Below are 22,342 nucleotides of genomic sequence, written 5' to 3' on the forward strand. Positions count from 1 at the left end.
TTAAGGTGTATAAAGCTATGTATCAGATGTGTATGTCCGTGGGCTTTTCCTGTCCCTTTGGGTTACCCATATCGGTGGGCAGTTCTACCAAAACCTCATTCCTGAGTCATTAGCCCTTACTCCCCCACTTTTCTTCTGCCTCCTCGCTCTTCCTCTTCCTCTTCTCCCCATTCCTTCCTCTTTCTGCTTCTTTTCCTCCACACTCCCTCTTTCTCATCACATCTAGCAGTGACCTATGCTGCATGACTTTGAAATCTTCTCATATATACTGCCAACTTTAGTTTTCTTAAAACTTTTTAAAGAGTTGTGATTGCCACTTGAGAGAGATACCTTTTGGTTTTGTGCCTTTTTTTTTCTTCATCTTTACCCTTTCTGACAACGATGCTTGTATTTGCCTTCCAGACCAGAAATCTCACTGTAGATGGGAGCTTTGGCCCATGGTCTCCGTGGACACCCTGTACACACACCGATGGCACTGCTGTGGGCTCCTGCCTCTGCCGATCCCGGTCCTGTGACAGCCCAGCTCCTCAATGTGGTGGCTGGCAGTGTGAGGGCCCTAGAATGGAGATCACCAACTGTTCCAGGTGTGTACCTCAGATCATTCTAATGTATAGCCTTGTTTTTATCTCAGATTGTGGAGGTATCTGGGCAGTCCTTCTTAACACAAGCTGTCCTTTAGTAGATGAAGGTGGCAAAAGAGGGGGTTGCCTATCACTTAGCAATTACATCATTTGTGGGGAAAAATTTAAACTGTAGGTTGTTATAAATTTAAACTGTTTGTAAGTCCATCACCGAATAGGGAAACATTACTACTTTACATAATATAATTGCCTTCTTTGATGGAAATATCCATTACTTAAGGTCTTCCTAAAATATGTAACTGTTAATCCCTACTTGCAGAGTGGGATGCATTAGCTGGAATGCATCTTTTCTCTCTGCATTCTCAGAACTCAGCATACCTCAGCTCTCTGATCCCAGACCAGTAGAAACCAGGACAGTCCAGAGGTTGTGATCTGCTCGGATCATCTGCATTTCCGCATGCTCTTCTCTAACTACACTCACTTGTCCTGCCTGCTTCCCCTGTAGAGCATGGCACCCGGAGAGCTTCCTGGGTCAATTTGCAAGTCCCTTCTTCACTTGATTACAAACAGGCCATTTCCTAAGAGAAGGTTCAGAGTTTAAGAGCTGCTCTTCCAGAGGTCCTGAACTCATTCCCAGCACCCTCAACATTACAGACGGTTCACAGCTAGCTGTACCTTACAGACGGTTCACTGCTGGCTGTACCTTTAGCCCCATAGGATCTGATGCCCTCTTCTGCTGTGGAGATGTATGTGCAGACAAAACATGAAAACAAACAAATGAATCTTTTAGAAAAGAACAAAAAGAAGTTCCACACACAATACCCATAGGAGCTCAGAACAAGCTCTACAATGAATGTTCTAATGCCCAAATAATAAAATACCCACAACTTATTTTTAGTAGCTCAGGAAAACTAAGGGAGATTGAAATTACCAAGACTCTGAATATATTGTCACTTTATAAAAAAAAATACACTATGAAAAATGAGTGTCAATTGTAGTCAATTTTGTGAATGACTTTGGGGAAATAGATTCATTTTGGTTTTCTTTTATTTCTAATTATACTTTACTATTCTACATGTACAATAGCATGGTTGTATATGGCTTTGTGTAATTCTGAATTAAATACTCCCCCTTCATTTTTTAACAAAATTGGCTTGAAATAATTGACAAAAGTTCCACTTGTTCTCAACGGGAAGGCTTTCTATAGGACTGTGCACACACACTCCATTTAGATAGAATGTGCTGTACGTGACTTCAGGTGTTTCTTCTTTATCTGGGACACTGTCGTGTGTTACAACAGATGTGTCAGGAGTCAAGTAAAATTGAAAATTCTACGGGTTAAAGGATTCACTTCTAATACTGTGCAGTTAAATACAATTCTAATAGGCTGAAATTTTAATAACTAAAGTTCCTTAATTGTTTCAAACATAGTAGGTACCTTTGGGATGGTTTGAGCTTTTGCATTAAATACCAACTGTAAGGGAACTCACAGCCACAAAGTTACCATTGTGTTCTGTTCAATGACTGTTCCCTCCTCCCGGAGGCCACACAACCAAATGGTTCACCCCTAGTACAAAGACATTGGCAATAGATGCAGATGGGGATTGGCTGAGCTGGCTCAACTGCGGTATTGACTCACTTCCTCTCCTGCAGGAATGGAGGCTGGACTCCCTGGACCTCCTGGTCTCCCTGCAGCACGACCTGTGGCATCGGCTTCCAGGTGCGGCAGCGCTCCTGCAGCAACCCCACACCCAGGCATGGAGGGCGTGTGTGCGTAGGCCAGAACAGGGAGGAAAGGTAGGTTCCAACTATGTTCCTGTACCAGCCACTGCTCACTTCCTGCCATTCGGGTGGGGCCTGTTCCACTTTGGGATCTAGTTTAGTTTATCTATGGCATTCCTCTCGGCTAAGCTAATCCGCACCTTGTTTTTCTCACATCTTTCAATTTTGACCTAAGGTTCCCATGAAGAGCTTCATTATGATCCAGTTCCCCTGCATGTTTGAACTGAGAATACAATCTCAAGTCACTTGAGATTGCTCCGAAACCGAGGGCACCTGTATTCTGGGCTTCTGTATACCCAGAAAGTGAACCTGCCTGCCAGGGAGTGGGTGCTGAGTTATTTCAGTTAGCCTCAGGAGTGGCAAATCCCAGCAGGTCCTGGTGATAATGAAGTTCCCATTAGGCTGGAGGGTTGGGGGTTGGGGTGAGGGCAGCCAAGTGAGAAAAACCTCTGAGGAGTCTTTATCTTTGTACCCTCTAGTCAGCCACAGTACAAGCTGGTTTTCATGGGGAGTTTCAGGGTTCAGTGGTCCCATCTGGATGTCCCATCTAAGACTTGGATCTAACATGATGTTTTTTATGGTTTCGTTACAGAATTAATCATTTTGCATTGACTCCAAAAATCTATTCTTTGTTCCTTTTTCTTTCCCTTGCCTACCGAATGCATATTCTACTCTGTCACTATTGTGAGTGAAAAGCTGTAGGTGAAGTTCACAGCATTCTTAGGACACATACACATGTGCACATACGTATACTTTTATAAACAAAGAGCAGGGTTCCTGGTTTTTCCATGGTTGTACACTGGGTACTGAGTAAATCTTGATAGCAACTAGGAAGACCATTTCTCTTCTTCAGCCATCCTGTCTCTTACTTACCAGTTATGATTTTGTTCCTTTTGACTAAGAAAGAAAGGAAGCTGCTATCACACCGAGATAGGGGTTGTCATTTCTGAAAGGGTCCCCTGAGACAGTCCTGTGCAGGCCGTCTGTAGCGTTCCATCTAACACCAGTTGTTAGGTGAGAAAGCTGACCAGTGAGTGCTCTTCTTATTGTATTTCCCAACATCCCACTTGAGTGAAATCACTTCCGTCTGTGCAAACGCTTCTCTGAGCCCAGGTATTGCATAGACACCGGAAGGACAAAGCTACATAACTCTGTGGCCAAATGCGCTGTGTTCTGTCTCTGTTCTTAACCATTCATAAAGCCATACTTTCACAAATGGATTTTATGAAGATTGGTTAGTGTGTTTGGGTGTCTTACGCCTAACATTTTCATTTACAGGAGACATGTTTTGGGTAGGGTTAGAGAAGGGATTGCTGAGTAGAGGAAAATTTTACTTCAAATAATATAGAGATGGGTGTTAAGAATGTGAACTTTGTATGGTTTTCATAAACTGATACATCTCTATTGAATACACTTCTAAAGAACTAACAGGAATTTCAGAAAAGAAAAAAAAAAACACCAAATACTTGATGTACCAAGGTCTCTGTAAGCAAAAATTTCTTAGATTTCTTGCTGGTTAGATGGGAGATCACCACACCAATGAAAACCTATCCTGATCTGGCAGTGGCGATATTTGATGATTGGATTAAGGGAGGTGGTGTGCATAATTCTAGGGCCAGGCATATGAAATAATTAATAAAATTTTGTGATATTTAAATAGCTTTAAACTCAAAGAAGCTTAGCATGGTGACAAGAGAACAAATTGATTCTCTCCCCAAATTCGATTAATGCCAGCAGTATAGTTAATGATTTCTGCAAAAAGGTTTCAATGTGTGGCCTGATCTAGTAGGGACATAGCCTCAAGTACAATCTCCTGGGGATTTTCACATCACTTTTTTTTTTTACATGTGCTATAAGATGTATGAATACTCTTTCTTTTTTTAATATTTCTTGGAACAAATATCTTAAGGGGCAATAACTTAGTAGAGACATCAACTCTCCAAAGGTCACCCATAAGGTGGAATAAGGCAGACCTCGATACAAGTACCAAAATGCAGTTGGGGTAGTTTTATACTGCTCTGTCACTATGGCACCATTAGCTAAAACAAAAACAACATGCAATTACTGCTCTGCTCTCTCAGTGGAACCTCATGCCAGGGCTTCTAAATTGTCAGCCAGATACTGCACCAGGCCCTTGACAACTGAGCCTTCCTAGTGTTGCCTCCAACTCCGCACAAGCTGAACTTACCAACTTAAGTACCATATTTGTAGGACTCATGCACCCATAGTGGCTCAGTACGAAGGATATCATGGACCCTGCCCACACTGAATAGAAGGCGATTGTAGCGTGGTAGAGCACGTCTCATTGGTGTCACTTTGGATTCTGCCCACTCTAGACAAGCCGCTATTCCCAAATCACTCATACCCTACCATGGGCAGAATGCCTTTCATCTATTTACAGCCTCCCCAAAGCCTCATGTCATTAAATTATACCTCAAAAGCTCAAAGGTCTATCAATACAAAAAACAACAACAACAACAAAAACAAATTAGATGCCATCAATATTCATACTATACAGCAGTGGTAGTGGGCTATAACTGATAGCTATGAACATTCCTTCTCAAAAAAAATGTAGAAATGGGAGTTACTTCTATATTTTCTCCAAAGGAATCCTGGAGTGTAGCCAAGTGAGTGTTGGGAGTTACTTAGGATGTGGGTATCCTGCTCCACGGCCCTTGGATCATCCTTGCGCACTCTTAGCTCAGCTCCCTGAAGTCTCTTCCCTTTCTCATGAGTCAGCAGATGTTTGCAGCTGGGAGGGAAGTCTGCATCACCATTCTCCCTGACAGTATAATGTGCCCAATAGCATTTCCTTAGCAGTCCCCGTGGTCCCCTCCTTGGGATTCGTTCTTCTAAACCAAGGGCGGTCCCAGACCTTTCGGAGACAGTCCTCTGGCTTACAGTCCTGCCGGGGTGACTAGAACACAGCAAATGGCAGCTTGCTATGCTCCTTCTGGGTGACTAAGAGGTTCCGTGAGTTACACCCTTGCTCTTGGACTCTAGTAGACTCTGCATTGTCAGAGTCTGTCCTCATTCTTCAACCTTGCTGGGTTTCCTCAAGAAGTTAAACAGACATGCCACAGCTTTCCCCGGCATTGTATGATGGTTTGCGTAACGATGATGCCTGGGAGATCCTATATCTGAGTGCTTAGTCACTAAGGAGTAGAACGCTGAATGAATTAGAAGGATTAGGAGTACAGCTTTGTTGGAGGAAGTCTGTTACTGAGAGTGAGCTTTGGTGGTTGAAAAGCCCATGCTGGGCCCAAAATCCCTCTCCACTTCCTCCATCTCTTTCTGCCTATGGATCAGGATGCTCTAAGCTACTGTCCGATGCCTGCATGTCTCTGTGCCCCAACCATGATGATAATAGACTAAACCTCTGAAACTGTAGGCACACCACAATTAGGTGCTTTCTTCTGTAAATTGCCTTGGTCACGGTATCTCTTCACAGCAACGCAGCATTAACTAAGACAGAGCACTGAGTACTAGGGAGCTGCTTCTTATTTTTTGCCATCAGCAAAGTCTGATCCATGTGCCACCTGAACCTTCTTCTGTTAATAGTACACTCCTTGTTTATTCTCTTTCTATACCATGACTAGCAGGAAGACAGTAGCACTTTAACCCTTTGCTCTGAAATGTCCATATATGTGTAACTTCTTTCACATGTCTTTGTTCTACTTCTCATATCACTATAGAGAACAATTTTAGAAGGTTTGTAGCATTCTAGAACTACATTCTACTAACTCTTTATTTTAAAAATATTGTCCCAGTTTTTATATTTTTATTATGTTAAAATAATAAACAACGTATATTAGTCACAACCATTTTCAGTGCAGAATTCATTGACATTAATTAAACTCTCGTTTTTGTGCAAAAATTACAACTCCTCATTTCCAAAATTTTGTCATTACAACTAAGCAATATTATCCCATACCATCATTCGGCAGGTCCCTGGAAATCCTGTGGACTATTCTGCCTTTTAATTTACATATTCTGTGTATCTCATATAATTGGAAAGCTGTAATGCCCATCCCTTTGTGTCTTGTTTGCTTTACTTAGCATAATGTTTTGAAGCTCCATTAGTATTGCAGCTTATATCAGAACTCCGTTTCTTTCTGGATGCATGGTGGTGTTCTCTGGTCTGAGAACATCTTTTGCTTAATCAGTTTCCAATCAGTGAACACAGGTTATCTCTTCCCCTTGCCTATTTAAACAGTGCTAGAATGAACACTGGCTTGTTGAATTTCCTGTTCCCATTATTTGGCCTAAGTCACTCTGAGAGGAAGTGCAGTTTGGTGTCCTGCTTTAGAGAGATGCCCACTGTGGCTTCACTGTGGTCTGTTCTCACCAGAAGCCTAGACTTCCAGCTTCCCCACATTCCTGCCAGTGCTTAGTATTGCTGGGTTAGGTTTGGAGCCATCTCACTCCAAGAAGAATTGGTATCTCACTGTGCTTTAGATTTAGATTTTACCAGTATCTACATGATGCTGAGAACCCTCTCCTGTGCTTACTTTCTATCTCGTTGGAAGACATCTCTATTCCTCTTGTTAGTCAGTTTTCTGAGCTTTTATTTCTGCTGTAGTTCTGCAGTCTATTTCCTTCTAAACCTTCTCTGTCAGGTTCTACAAAGTCTTAGCCTCTAATATTCAGTGTATATTGATTTAGACTTTACCTCTGCTTCTCAAAATTCCCACTTCCACCTACTTCTGGGTCTCAGAGCCATTTTCAATGCAGTTGTTGTTGTTGTTGTTGTTGTTGTTGTTGTTGTTGTTTTGGTACCTCTTAGCACTGTACTCCATGGTACCTTGTCTGTATAAAAGTCTTTGTATTTCTGTGAGTTCCCAGACTGGATATAACTCCCCTGCTTCTGTAAATGCAGGTTGTCAGGAGGCTACAGTAAAGAAGCCATGGCTTTGGCCTCAGAGGCACATCTGGGTCCAGATCTGCTTCCTAGTTTGTGCTGTTGTGGGAAGCCTACATGTTTAGTAGGCTGTCAGACTGATGACCACAGTTTCTTGGTGCATCTTTGTTAGAGACCACTGCCAGTTAAAGTTAGAAAGGAAGGGTTGGTTTTGAAATAAAGCTACTATAATATTATGTGATATACCCTTAGAAGTGACATCGCCCTGTCATGATAGCTACGAGTGACAAGCCTTTCCCATATTCAGGGGAGAATAGGAATTGTGAGTTCTAAAATGTAAAGTGTATAGGCCCATATCAGAGACTGCCCAATATGATATCAAGATAAGGCTCTCAGTGTCTAAGGAGAATATATCAAATGACATCTTACCTTTATGGAAATGTTTTTGTTCTGTGATGAACTAAAGTGTTACCCAATATGGGAGTTACTGCTCTCTTCTGGTGTACTATTTTAAACATCCTGGTGTGTTTAATGGATACTCAGTTCTCTGGTGCCATGAAAGGCTTAATTCTTCCAGAATGTCCTATAAAGGGATGACCAGTGAAGGTGAATCAAGCAAAACTGATCCACCACAGGCTTACGATGGGTTGAGCTAACAGATTGTCACGGGAAACCAGCATCAACTGAACCAGATTAGAAGGAAATATGAGGAGGAGACAGAGTCATTGCTGTAAACCTAACACAATTGCAGAATATAGTTAGTTTTAGAGAAAGTGGACTTATGGAAAATTTGACAGTTTATAGAAAGACAATGCTAGGTCATTAGTTAGCTTTTAAATGGGAAATAACAGCAATCATGAGAAAAATTAAAAATCTTAATTTTTAATGCATCATAAAATGTGTCTGTGACTCTCCATGATTTCAGACACTGAAGACCTAATGGATCCAGTAATGTGTTAAAGACATTATTAGTCCATTGTTTTTATAAACCAGCAGACTGGTGAGATGGGAATCAAATGCTGGCCCATTGCACAAGTGTTTATCTACAATTAATAACAATCTAAGCAGCCTGAGATATCCGAGTGACTGCTTCCCATCTCACTGTTGCTTGCACAGCTCACGGAGGAGGCTGCCTGCAGGAGCATGGGTCAGCCCAGGGTACCCAGAGAGAAAATGCTCTTCTCATCTTTGCAGAGAATCCAGGCTCAGGGCCTTGGCAGGGTCCAGATGCTAACTAACGGCTCTAAGTTGGAATTCTCCATAAAGAGATAGCCTAAGCATGACTACTTCCCTGACCATTCCTGCTTCAGGGTCTCAGCTCTACTAATCTTCATGTAGCTTGTTTCACAGAACTCTAGAGTGAGAAAGAAAGAAAAGGGGATGTGGGTTGTTGGTGGCCCTAAGTCCCAAGGGGTAATTGATTAACACTGGTTCAGAGTCCAGGGCTCCATGCACAGGTAATCTTGTAGGAGATTTTTAACTGTAATAACATGCTGAGCATTCTCAGAGGTGGCCTGCTGTAGGCGAATACAAGAAAGTATTTGTGCACGCTGATTTATTTTGCTCTGGGGATATTATAGCACAGCTGCCGTGCTCTTTATTAAAAGTCAAGGGCTTTATAGGCAGTTTTAGTAGGATTTCCTTCACCTTCTCTGCTGTGTGTGTGTGTGTGTGTGTGTGTGTGTGTGTGTGTGTGTGTGTGTGTGTGTGTNTGTGTCTGCCTATGAGTACCCATATTAATTGGAATTTGAAACTAGGGAAAAGCAATATAAAGAGCCCTCACATTTAAAATATTAGTGAGGCAGCTTCTCAGTACAAGATGCCCTTTTATCCCTTGTCATCCCTCTTGTGAGCTACATACAGGCATTTTTAATTAAGCGTGAATTATTCTGAATTCTGAGTTTTCTTGACTCCCTTTAACTTGTTCTCAAAAATAAACAGTGGCTTCTCCCTGGAACTCTCCAAATATCAAATTATACATGAAGATTTACTGTTGCAACATCAAATTATACATGAAGATTTACTGTTGCAACTCCAGACTTGACACAGGGAAATTCTGTCCTTACCTGTTTCTTAACTCTCGTTTATACCTAGCGATGTCTCTGTTTCTGTCTCTGTGTGTGTGTGTTTCTGCATCTCTGTGTGTTTGTATCTCTGTCTCTTTTCTGTCTCTCTCTGTCTTTCTCTGTGCTTCTCTCTCCTGTTTAGAAGGTCCCTCCTCCAGTTGAGTACATAAGAGTATTCAGTGGTATTGATCCTCAGAGCCCACACATTTAGGAGTATGTGCTACCATCTTTACAGCAATAACACATGTTCTGCCCATGGTAAATAGGAAAAGACAAAGAATGCCAACTGCACACTGCAAGTGTGTCCATGATTTTAGGTGCTAACCTGCTTTCTAGGATGGTACTAAAGTATCAAGAGATTCCTTCATCCATGACATAGTCCACTGCCTCTCCCTAGAAGTGAGATGGGGGCTCTGGACTCTTCTGCCAATCCTTTATGCATTCACACAGTTGCTTTAGGATATTTCCACCCTGCCCCGTGCCATCCAGCTCTCCAGCACCTTATGGTTTATCTAACCCACCATGTTTCTCACTTTCCCTGCCACAGTCAGACACCACTGGCTAATGTTTGCTCCACGAGCTCTTCCTGTTTGTGACTGCCCCTAAGGTTCAGACTCCAGACTGAGCTCAGAAAATGTCTCATGTCTTTGGGCTTCAGTCACCAGTGGGATGAGGCACCAGGCATGAAGGAGTCTTTGACCTCACTCTGATGGTGCAATTTTACTTGTAGAATTCTACAAGGTGTTTCTTGGTTTTCCACTGTTTGGCAAAGGTGGATCATCCCATCTCATGTCCTCTCCTTATGTTCTGTCAGCGCTGTTACCTTTCTTGCTCCAGTCTCCCTTCCAGCCACTGATTATCATCCCAAACCCCAGCAGGTAGCTATTCTCTATCCCTCACCCTATCTTTGTATTCCATCTTGGCCTTTCCTCTTTGCATCCTGTGTTCCTTACTAATGTCTTGTTCTCCACCAGGGCTCCACCTATTTGATAGAAAACAACTGGACCTTATAAGAGTGTCTGTCAGAGAATCACATAACTCCTTTCTCGCTTTCTGGTTACCATTTACTCTTCTTTTCTACCCCAGAATGCACCCACTTGGAGAATCAAGTGCAGTTTCGGTGTTCAGTAAATGATAAAGTAACAGAACTAATCATGTTAGTATTTTATTCTGTGCACATTTTGAGAGTGTGTCTATTTTTCTCTAATCTTCTGAGGCTGTGAGCACCTAGTCCGCAACCCTTTTGTAACTCCCTTTGCACTCTACAAAATCCAGTTGTTATTAACAATGCTGTCATGAAGGTCACTAGCTTAGGCCAGTGGGTCTAAATCTTTACTGCCTGTTTCTTAAGGAAGATGGCCTTGCAAGTGGAAGGATGTGGTATGGGGGGGAGTCTTATAACCTAATACTCCCTAGAGGCTAAGTCTAGATTTAGTAAATGGAGAAATGGATTTAAATGGTCCCCTAAATCACCAAAGTGTTCATTAAATTTGGCTACATTCACAATTACATTCTTCCTCCATATGTCCTATCACTTGTAGAATGCCAGTCCATTTTCCTCTTATGTTTGTTTCTCTCATTTCATTCCATTTCATATATAGTTATAAAGATTTTTAGAAAAACTTAAGTCATCATAGGCCTAAAAAATGAACTGGAGTATTTAGCTTCAAAACTCACCAAATGGATGTATGTATAAAAGTGCAGAAATTAACCACTGTAAAAATAATTCTAACATTTGTAAAAATAGAATCATCAGATATTTAGCAATCTGTGGTCTTTTAACTGTAAATCACTTGAGGTTGTTCTGAGAGCCTAAAAGAAAACTTAAAACCATAAGCTAAGCAGTAATGGTCATGGGCCATCAGGCCAAGCTTAAACTTAAATTCTTTGTCTTCAGAAGACTCAATTGAAAGATAAGAACCTTCGATTGAAGCTGTGTTGTCTTTGAATTTATAACCTACGTCATCATTTGATGTTTATGCCCATCAGATAAACTCCCTACCTAGGTATTTTCTGTGTGCTCCTCTTTTGGGGTGTCTATTGAAGGGTTTGATATTTTCTGTGTGCTCCTCTTTTGGGGTGTCTATTGAAGGGTTTGATATTTTCTGTGTGCTCCTCTTTTGGGGTGTCTATTGAAGGGTTTTGTTCTGTCTTGTATCTCCTTTCCTTGGCTGCACAGGAAGTTCCATCCTGCATTGTGAGTTTGGCATCCTCTTTGCTGTCTGCCACACATCCCATTGTCTGTGCACACTCAGCATGGCCAGCACCACATCTGCCCCCTGTATGGTGCAAGCGCTCCAGACACAGAAAGCCCCTCATGCAGAGCATGCCCATCTGTTCAACATCTGGCACAGGGATGGGAAGTGAAAGGGTTGGTGGCCTCTTGAGCACTAAACAGCCTCTTTTCCTCTGGGTTTCTTTATTACAGATACTGCAATGAACATTTGCTCTGCCCACCACACGTGTTCTGGACGGGCTGGGGACCTTGGGAACGGTGCACTGCCCAGTGCGGGGGTGGCATTCAAGCACGCCGTAGGACCTGTGAAAATGGGCCTGACTGTGCAGGATGCAATGTGGTAAGTAGCCACCTTACTCCCATTACCCATCATGGAGAACACAGACTTGAAACCTCCTAGATGTTGTACACATGCAAGATGCTTCCAGCACACTAGATGCTCAACACTCTTGGTAGATGCTAGCACTAGGTCATCTGCACACACCAGGGACTGTGCTCACACTTGATCCACTGCCAACACTCGATATGTTGTACACTATCTTTATGATTTGCAGAACTTGCATGCTATATGGGCATAAAATGGGAACGCATAAAATGATCTTTATGTTTTTGATGGTCTCCAACACCAGCTTCTGTTTAAACTCTGTAGAGACAATATGTTTTATAAACATTAAATGCTCTTTAAATACTGGATAGGTTTTGTTCATGTTCCTGTAGCTCTGAAGTTTTAGGGGGCATCAATCATTCAAGTGGCTCACATTAACAAGAATGTGGAGGTCATGGTGGAAATTTAAAGTACACGAATTAATCATTCACATATGTAATAAACTGACTGAAGAATTGTCTAGTTTACATAGAGAGCTATGACAAATCTTGTGCCTAGATAATTTTGGTCACTCCATTTGGTCTCATTAATGATTCTCTTGTTCTGGACTCTCAGGACCACAGAATACAATGTGCATATGATACTGTGTGGTGACAGAGAAATTGGCACATTGTCAAAGTGAGTTGGTAACACATCAAAAGGGAAAAAAAAAGATCACTTATGGTTTTGTTTTTCTTCTGCCTTAGCAGATCATATTTCTTTTAACACTTTAAACTGCCAAATAAAAATTCATGTGTTCAGACTCCTTTCAAAAGGCCCATTGTTGTGTATCCTACCTTTTTCTGTCAGGGTGGCTGAGCAATGAGTCTGGCTGGGTGCTCACCTCACTCACCTTCCCAGTGCCAGCCACAAGGTGGATGAGATGTGGTGGTAAATGCTGGGTGGAGACACTCAGCGTGGCAAATGCTGACTTGGCATTCTCTCTCAGTGGCCTTGGCTGTTGAATTTTTGATACTTCCACCTCTTGTTTCCTGAGACTAAGCAATGTCTTTTATGCTGCTGTAAAGCTTGTTTTATGAAATATATAACCTGAACGACTCCAGAGAACCAATGGGACTTTGGGGACAGGAAAAGGGTTATGAGGTACTGTATCAGTTCTTATGCCAAAGAAGGGGGATTTCCTTACTAGGATTTGCAAGTAGGTTTCTTCTCCCTCATAGGGCTAAAGCTATTTTACTGTTGCTAATAAAACATATTAGTGAACCTGAGCTCACATTGGACCGTGAAAAAAATCTTCATGTAGTTTAGGTAAATTGTATAGATATATAGATGGATGGATAGATGAATGGATGGATGGATGGATGGATGGATGGATGGATGGATGGATGGATGGAAAAAAGGAAGGAAGGAAGGACAGACAGACAGACAGACAGACAGACAGACAGACAGACAGATAGATAGATAGATAGATAGATAGATAGATAGATAGATAATAAATAGATAAGTAGGGGAGAAAGATAATGGAAAGATTGGATAGATGGATGGGTGGATGGATGGATGGGTAGATGGATGATTAGATGATGATGATGAAGATAGATAGATAGATAGATAGATAGATAGATAGATAGATAGATAGAATTTCAGGTGCTAAAGTTTAAAATTAGATATTATATCTAAATGATAAGCCCCTGAAGACATTTGTGTCTAATGAAAAGCCTTCAGTCTTTGCTGAACTAATTCATTTTCTCCTATTGTGCTATCTGTATGGACTCTGTTCTTGCACATAAAGGTTTTCTGTAGAAAGCCATGAGAAAATTGATCCTGTACCTACATTCTAAACACTGTACAGGCCACACAATTTGGAAAGCAGCACACAGCATTCTTAATGTAAGTTGATGCCAATAATGACAATCATGGACAGATTGCTCCACAGAAAGGCATATGAATGGAAGCAAAACTTTGACTTTGTGAAATTTCCAGTTTATGTGATAGGTTTGATTGCAAATGCAAATACTGATGGTATTCCAAAATATTAGTGTTTCTTTATTGTCATCATACAGCACAGTGGTTATAGAAACTCTAGCATATTTGAGGGGCAGATTTTTGACACAGAGAGGAGGCCTAGACCTCATGTGTGCATCTAAGTCATTCTCACTGGCCTCTGGATTTCTGTATCCTCAAGCATCAAGTCAGTGTCTGGAATGAATGCTTTTATGACTCAGGCACTCCTTCTGTGGACCCTGGGATACAAATCTCCAGCTGAACGAATGACCGTATCTAACAGTGTCCCTCCCTGGTGACTGAGCTTTTTGAAGACCTTGGAATGTGATTTACCTAGACACTGGTATACTTACAGAGGAGTCCCTTACAACCCAACTCCCTGCTAATGAATCACTAGAGCTTCCTGGATCTTCTCTGCATGCCTCACAAGGCAAATAAGAGTCCTAGGTATATACCTAGAGTCCACCTACCCCAGATTTTGCTTCAGAATTCACTGCAGACCTAACTGAGGGCTGCTGCACACCTTTATGTTGGCAGTTACTATTAAAGCATATGGCTCTAGAATTTGAGAAACACTAAGACACGATTTACAGAAGATATTGTGCTTTTCTTTGGGGATGTGTTTTTATCTATCATTCATAATCAACACTGATATTTTTATTTTGAGAATTTCATGCATGCATATAATGAAATATATGTATTATTATATTTGTATATACACATATTATATATTTATTACATATGTAATAAATATGTGTATATGTGTATGTATACACCTTATTATTATCTCCTATTCTCCCTGTATTTCCCAATATATCTCACTTCTCAAAAACTATGTCTCATATGAGGCTACGCCAGTGCCTGGCAAATACAGAAGTGGATGCTCACAGTCATCTATAGGATGGAACACAGGGCCCACAATGGAGGAGCTAGAGAAATTACCCAAGGAGCTGAAGGGGTCTGCAACCGTATAGGTAAAACAACATTAGGAACTAACCAGTACCCCAAGAGGTCATGTCTCTAGCTGCATATATAGCAGAAGATGGCCTAGTTGGCCATCATTGTGAAGAGAGTCCCCTAGGTCTTGCAAACTTTATATGCCCCAGTACAGGGGAATGCCAGGGCCAAGAAATGGTAGTGGGTGGATAGGGGAGCAGGGCAGGGGAAGGGTATAGGGAACTTTTGAGATAACATTTGAAATGTAAATAAAGAAAATATCTAATAATAATAATAAAAAAACTATGTCCTGTTTTTATAGCCCACTAAATCCAGACACTGCTACCCATATTTCTAAGTTATGGGACAATCTACTTGAGGGAAAACTACCAGTGACCATACCCTCAATACAGAATACTTTTCCCTTCTCACCAGCTGTCTATTTCCAGTAGCTCCTTGGCTAGACACCCTTGATTTTTAGTAATATCACCCTTCCAACCATGGCAATATTATAAGGAGGTTATCATGAGCATAAAAATTAAAAGGAAAAGAGCACATACCAAAAACATTAATCTGATGGTCTGACTAAAGGTTAAAAACACAGGAAAGATTGTATTAAGTTACTACAACCCCAATCCCCTGAAAAAGCAATAGATGCTTTATAAGGGAGAGAGAAAGTCTGTCTCATATTCAGCAAAAATAATTCAAAGACTAAAACAGACCAAGTGTTGCCTGTATTATATTTGTTATTGAAATATCATACAAAGGATGAAGCAATGGAACAGAAGCTATGATCTAAAATATCAACAGGAAACAGAGGACATATTTATATCCTAGATATAAGAAAGGGTCATGAATGTCCCAGTAAGGTTGAGAATAAAGTCCTTGAAATCAATACCATCAAAAGAGATTTTGTGAAAGTTAATCAGAGCTGGTTGAACACACTCAAATGTGCTTATATTCAGGGATGGCACTGCAGATAAATTCTGAAGCTGGTAAAACTGGCAAGTAGATCTTCAGTGGCTTTTGATGGACAAAATAATGAGAGGATTATATAGCCCTTATTTTTGTGTTAGCATGTTGGAATCTTCAAAATTCCCTCATATATTCCTGATTTAACAAATGAAATAATCAAAACCCATGGAAAAACAGTTAGGTCCCTGAAGATGGGAGAGAAAGACTCCATTCAGTCTTTCTACTCTGTTCCTGAACAGTGCCCGTGTGTGTGTGTGTGTGTGTGTGTGTGTGTGTGTGTGTGTGTGTGTGTGTATGTGTGTGCGCGCACATGCTTTGAGAACACAAAACAGTGAGGACCGGGTGGCGTGGTTAGCTCTTAGCTCCTATCCCATGGCCACTCCAGCAGTCCATGGAAAAGAACCTAGATAGGCACATTCATTTTTGCTCATGAGCTGTACTTTTTACTTATTTCTTGAGTGTCTGTAGACGTGTTCACTCAAGACAGAAATGTTTAAGCCAGTTTAGTTTTAAAAGTCATCGTGATCAGAATATAAATTATTTGAGATGTTCATGGTATTCATTTAAGTCTGAGTTGCATACAGTGTCCTCTGTTCACCTCATAGGTCTTCCTGTTCATCCTCATAACCAAGTCACCCGATGTTTTTATTACTTCACTAATGTATATTCAAAATTTTTCAATAATTGTGCACCCTGTAAGTTGGCAATATTCTGAAGGACACTGGAGACCATTTTTATAATTTTATTAATAAAACTATTTTCATTCCAAATTCTGATGCAATTAACAGTTTGCTGAGTGTAAATATTCTAATAGTATAGTATAAATAGGGTATTTTCAGAGACAAAATTTAGAGCTAAGATGAAAGGATGGACTATCCAGAGACTACCCCATCCGGGAATCCATCCCATCATCAGCCACCAAACCCAGATACTAATGCACATGCCAGCAAGATTCTGCTGAAGGGACCCTGATATAACAGCCTCTTGTGAGGCTATGCCAGTTCCTGGCAAACACAGAAGTAGATGCTCACAGTCAGCTATTGGATGGAACACAGGGCCCCCAATGGAGGAGCTAGAGAAAGTACCNAAGGAGCTNNAGGGGGCTGCAACCCTGTAGGTGNAACAACAATATGAACTAANNAGTACCCCNNGAGCTNNTGTCTCTAGCTGCATATGTAGCAGAAGATGGCCTAATCGGCCATCATTGGGAAGAGAGGCTCCTTGGTCTTGTAAACTTTATATGACCCAGCACAGGGGAAGGCCACTGCCAAGTAGTGGGAGTGGGTGGGTAGGGGAACAGGGGTGGGGTGGGTGGTATAGGGAACTTTCGGAATAGCATTTGAAATGTAAATAAAGAAAATAACAAATAAAAAAAGAAAGAAAGCAAAAAAAAAAAAAAGCAATCATAACAACTAGATTTTGTCAGACTCAATGTGCTTTTTAAAACACAGGGGATTCAATTTTGCTATCTGTAAAGAAAATTGTATTTAATGTCAATGAAGTATTATAAAATTGATGTGAAAATCATCAAAATAATAAAAAAAATAAATGGAGTATTTTTATAATATACTTCATTGGATATTTATAGCTTATTAGAGTCTGACAGAATTTTGACACCAAGGACATCTGTTGTTGAATTCTCTAACTTTTCTGGATCAGGTGGCAACATAATATTATTCTATAGAAAAGTCATACCCATATTAAGAAAATCTCTCTTCCTTCCAAGGTAGCTAAACCAGTTGGCAGTATCCATTAAAATTTCAGGACCAAAATGTCATCAAATTACAATGTTTTCTCTGCAGCATTATTTTTCTTCAAATAGGACAGCACTGCTTCCCTGTGTCACAAATAGAGAGACCAAGAACCTGGGAGACTGACATTTATACACTTGAACAGGGTGTGGACATTGCTTGGTAGTTTACTTTCATTGAGTTCAATAATATAGCCTGGGTCTTAAATACCCTGCAGTGGTCTACGTGATGAAGATTCATCCTCTAGCCCACGGTGCTACTGGATGTCATCGAACCTTTAAGAGGTGAGGCTTGTGTGAGAAAGTCATGCTATTGGAGTTGTACCCTTTAAGGAGATACTGGGGACCCCTCTTTCTTCCTCTCCTCCACTTCTCTGTGACATAAAGTTTGCTCATCTGTTTCTACTATGACATCCTGCCACACCTCAAGGTCCAGAGTGACAAGCTAACCAAGATCTGAAATCTCCGACAGTATGAGTTAACATTATCCCTTTCTCTGATTCAGTTGTTTATCCCAGGAAGTAACAGAAAGTGAGCACAATTAGTGTCCTTTATATGATGTTAGGTGCCTCCTCATCTTGAATAGTTCCCAGGGAACCTTGGTTCTACCTTGGATGGGAAAAGAAATCCTACAAGGATTTGCATGGGAAGCGTTCTATACTCTTGTTTCCTTGGGTTACCTTTATAAGATGTAGGCTGTAAATAGTGGCCTCCAGCAAACATTTTACGTTATATATGCCTGCTTACTTGATAATGGCAAAGCTCTGAGACTAGATCAACCTCTGAATCTTTAATAGCTACCCTAGAAATGCACTCTCATGAATCCTTTTGCCTATGTTGTTCTAAGTCGCTGCCTTTGTCAGTGTCTGGAAACCTTTCTTTAATGAGCTCAGTGACCTTTCTGTTTAGCTATAACAATTTTATCTATGATTTGTAACAATACTATTTTATAAGCCTAAAAAAAAAGCAAATTTCCTAAACAAAGTTTGATAACTACAGTCAGCTAATTAATTCTAATTATATTCAAACAAAAGTTATAGATAAAATAATATTCTATTACTATTTGTCATCATAACTGCTACTGCTGGGGTTTGCTTAAAGAAATTACAAGTGAATTTACTACTTATTTCAGTGACTCACAGATGTGCAATTTATGTTAGAATCCCTATCTTGAGGGTCTGGAAACTCAGCACCAAAACAGAAAGATGGCTTGGGTTGTGGTGTATCCAGGCTCAAGGCCAGACACTTACTCTGACAGGGCCATGTGTTTCTCCTCTCCATCATGTGATATCTTGAAAGTAATTAAAATGAGTAAAGAATTCAAGTTTCCCATTCGATCTATACATGCAGAAATCAACTGTAATCACTTGATTCTGATCGGTACCAAATTTCATGAGGTGAGCAATATTAAAAGCCGAAGAAACATCAATCACATAGTGACTCCAGAGTGCAGTGTCCACATAACTTGAATTCTTGTCAGGAACCACCAGATACTGAATTCAGCCCTCTTCCACAAAGCTACTGCGTACATCAGCCAGGTTGTGCACTATTATTCCAAGGAGGTATTGTATTGGCAGAATGGACATTGGCAGAATCCTGACGATGAAGAGTGTGCTTGAAATCTTAATGACTTCTTCAAAACCTCAAAAACATCTTGGCCCCAAGCTTCCTATTGAATTCTACCATGTATCAGTTTACTGAGAGAAGCAAGCCTCACATCTTGGTTTGAGCTCTTTGTAAAGTAGAACTGGAGGCTAGTAATCTGAACTAAGACAAGACCTTAGAGCAGAAAGATTGTTTGAGGGACAAATTTACAGCAATGAGGAAGAAAGAAGGGAGAGAAGAAGGAAAGAAAAACTCCTTTTGGTGACTGAGATGAATGTCTTTGGGATGGACAACAGGGAGCTGATTGCGTTTTGAAACAGAAAAGCCAGACGGTGCCTTTTAAAAGCTCCTGATCTTCACGGATCCCTTGGGTGGAAGGATGCTACTAGACTGTATTTCACAGTGTCTGGAGAATGTAGAGAAGACCCAACATAAGGAGCTATCTGTACCCTGGTGAGTATGGGTGAATGTAAAATACCCACTGCCTGCCTTTCCAAAGCAGTAAAGGCAGAGACGGTTTGCCTCAAGTTACTTGCCACATCTGACTTCATGAAAATAAAGTCTGAGCACGCTGGGACAAACCAGTTAGGACAGAGTTTCTGAAGCTACTGTCCAATGGTTGGAATTTAGTGCTGCTGAGACTACTGTGCCTTGCAAAATCCCAGAGACCCCTGGGAAATTTCCATCCATCAAATACCTGTGAGTACCTACTATTAGGCTATACCATCTCATTTCCTACCAGATATTTTTATGCATTATAGTGATTCTCCATCGTTTGGAACTGTTTCTTTCCTTGGTTGTATGCAAGGCAAAAGCTGCTTGGAATTTCCAGACCAGGTCACTTTGATTCTTAAAAAGAGACCCAGGAAGGTGAGAGCCCTCTATTCCAGAAGTTAGTATCAGGAAGTGGAATGTAGCTGCTGCCCACTCACTGTCATCCTGAAGGGATCAGGAACAAAGTCAAAAGACAGAACAGCAGGCTGCAATGGCCCTCACCTCCTAGAAGCCACCCTTGCTACGCACAGGATGAGATTTCAGGCATGAGATCAAAAGTGTTTCATGGCTTCAGCTAGTTCGAATCCAATTCATTTTAGCTGCCTTCCCTTTAAGGAAACTGCCCTTCTAATGTCATTAATAACTGATAAGAAAAGTCATGTGCTCCTTGAGCAATGACTGTAACGGAATGAGGGAATGAGCTAGTACAAGGATTTTCACATGGTGTGTTATTAGAAAGACTAAAAAGATGATCTTGACCTTCGTGATGAAGATCAGATGACAAACTACAGCCCTGTGCTGTTTGTAAGGGGCATTTACTTAGGTTTGCAAGTAGTCTTCTCAAGAGGAATGATCGATAACCCTAGCAGAAACTGAAAATTACATCTTTATAAGCACGGAAATGTGAAGCTTGCTTTCTTTTGTTATGAAATAGCTCTGTGAAAAGCTTGAAAATATGAAAGATTGTCAGAAAAAAGCTGCCACATGTTGTTAGAAGAGGCTGGTGCATTTTGTAAAAGTTAATGTCAGTACACAAAATTGAGTAGTGGGGTGGATGGCCACAGAAGTGTACATTTTCTCAAATCTAGCATCCAAAAGTTTGGCAATCAAGTTTAAGAATGATGCATAATACAGATGGAGAGAAAAGGGAGAATGATGGATTACAGGAATTAATCCATCACAACTCTGCCTCTAGGACATATAAATAATCGTCTACAATCTTTGGAAATTGCTGTTGGTATTGAGATCTGGAATATTTCACAAAAATGTTTTATTTATAGAGTTAGAAAGCTCTGTTGCACAGATTTCATTCTGTAAAGAAAAGAATACTTTTTTTTCTGTCTACAATGATTCAAATACTGTGGTGGCAAAACTAATTAAAAAGAATTTTCATGAAGGAAATGTTTTCCAATGTATAAGTGATATAAGTCATATACACACTTCACACATACATAAATTCATGTGTGTATGCATACACACACACAGACACACACACTTCCGTTTTAGAGTTCACTAATCAATTTTGTGACAGAGATACTTGAATACTTAATGATCAATTACCTAAAGTTCAGTTGAAGAAGCCTGGCAGCAGTACTTCCTCGTGTTTGCACAATATTTTAGGTTTTGTGAATATGTAATGCTTCCAGAATGAGTAGATCTTATAAAGCCACAACATATACAATGCTCAGCTTAAGAGAATCCTTATCATTTTAATATAATCTTTATTAATTCTTTTTATTAATTCATGCATGCATAGAATGTATTTTGATCATAATCACCTACAGTTCTCCCTATAACTACTTCTACTAGCAATACTTCCCATGTGTCTCACACACACACACACATCCAAACATCGCTGAGTGAAGTTTGTGTTGCTCATATATGTGTGAATATGGGCCCATTCATTAGAACATGATTGTCCTACCATACTAAGGACCATACCTTTAAAGAAAACTGAAAACTGAGTATCTCTCTTCCGCACCCATCAACTGTCAATAGCTCTTCAATGAGGAGTGGAGTTTCACGAATATTTTTCATGAGTAGGTAAAGTGGTTTTGCTCTCTATTTAAGTGCTCTGAAGAAATTATTTTAAGTACATTCAAACCATCTTCTTTGCCAGTCATGTTCTCCATCTTTGACTTAATCTCTGCCTACAATGTCGTGATAATTGTCAGTGATCTGGGTAGAGCACCCACTGCAATTTTTAGTCCATTTAAAGTCTCATGTCCAAACTGGGGGCTTATTCTCTCATCCCATCTGCTTCTGTTCTTACATTGCAATTGTTAATTAAATGAAGAAATTACATCTGCAGTGCTTTTTTAAATGGATTTCTAACAAGATATTCATATAACCCAAGTAGACCTTGGCGCCATTCTTGTGGACACTCCAGTAGAATATGACTTCCTGCTCTACTACACAATTTGTAATATAGAGGATACTTCTTTCATCCTTTTCAATGGGCTATGTCTTTAAATATATTAGTCCATCCTGCAGCTACACACTGGGGCCATAGTGCTATGCTGCATTTTCCAGTCTTACATTAGCTTGGACTGGGTGGTCCTATTCAAGGCATGAATACTGACTCTGCTCAACCAGTGTACAGAAATCTGTGAAGACAAGGAAAGCCATGACTCCTGCAGGTTCCAAGCTTTAGGGACTGCCATATTGCCTCATTGATACATTCCTACAACCAAGCATGAACAAAGCAAAGCAGATGTCCCTCTGATTAG

At 40.6% G+C, this 22,342-nt stretch overlaps 1 protein-coding gene across 1 annotated transcript in view; it reads left to right on the forward strand.

Moving 5' to 3' along the window:
• Positions 1-323: 323 nt before the first annotated feature.
• Positions 324-22,342, forward strand: part of LOC110335061 (semaphorin-5A) — a 67,697-nt gene continuing 45,678 nt past the window's right edge. The window contains exons 1-3 of the mRNA XM_021217145.2: positions 324-584; positions 2,235-2,378; positions 11,719-11,866. Of these exons, the coding sequence (XP_021072804.1) occupies positions 382-584; positions 2,235-2,378; positions 11,719-11,866 (495 nt within the window). The 5' untranslated portion in view covers positions 324-381. The remainder of the gene's footprint in view (positions 585-2,234; positions 2,379-11,718; positions 11,867-22,342) is intronic.

Source organism: Mus pahari, chromosome 17, assembly GCF_900095145.1.
Source record: "Mus pahari chromosome 17, PAHARI_EIJ_v1.1, whole genome shotgun sequence".
Taxonomy (NCBI): Eukaryota; Metazoa; Chordata; class Mammalia; order Rodentia; family Muridae; genus Mus; species Mus pahari.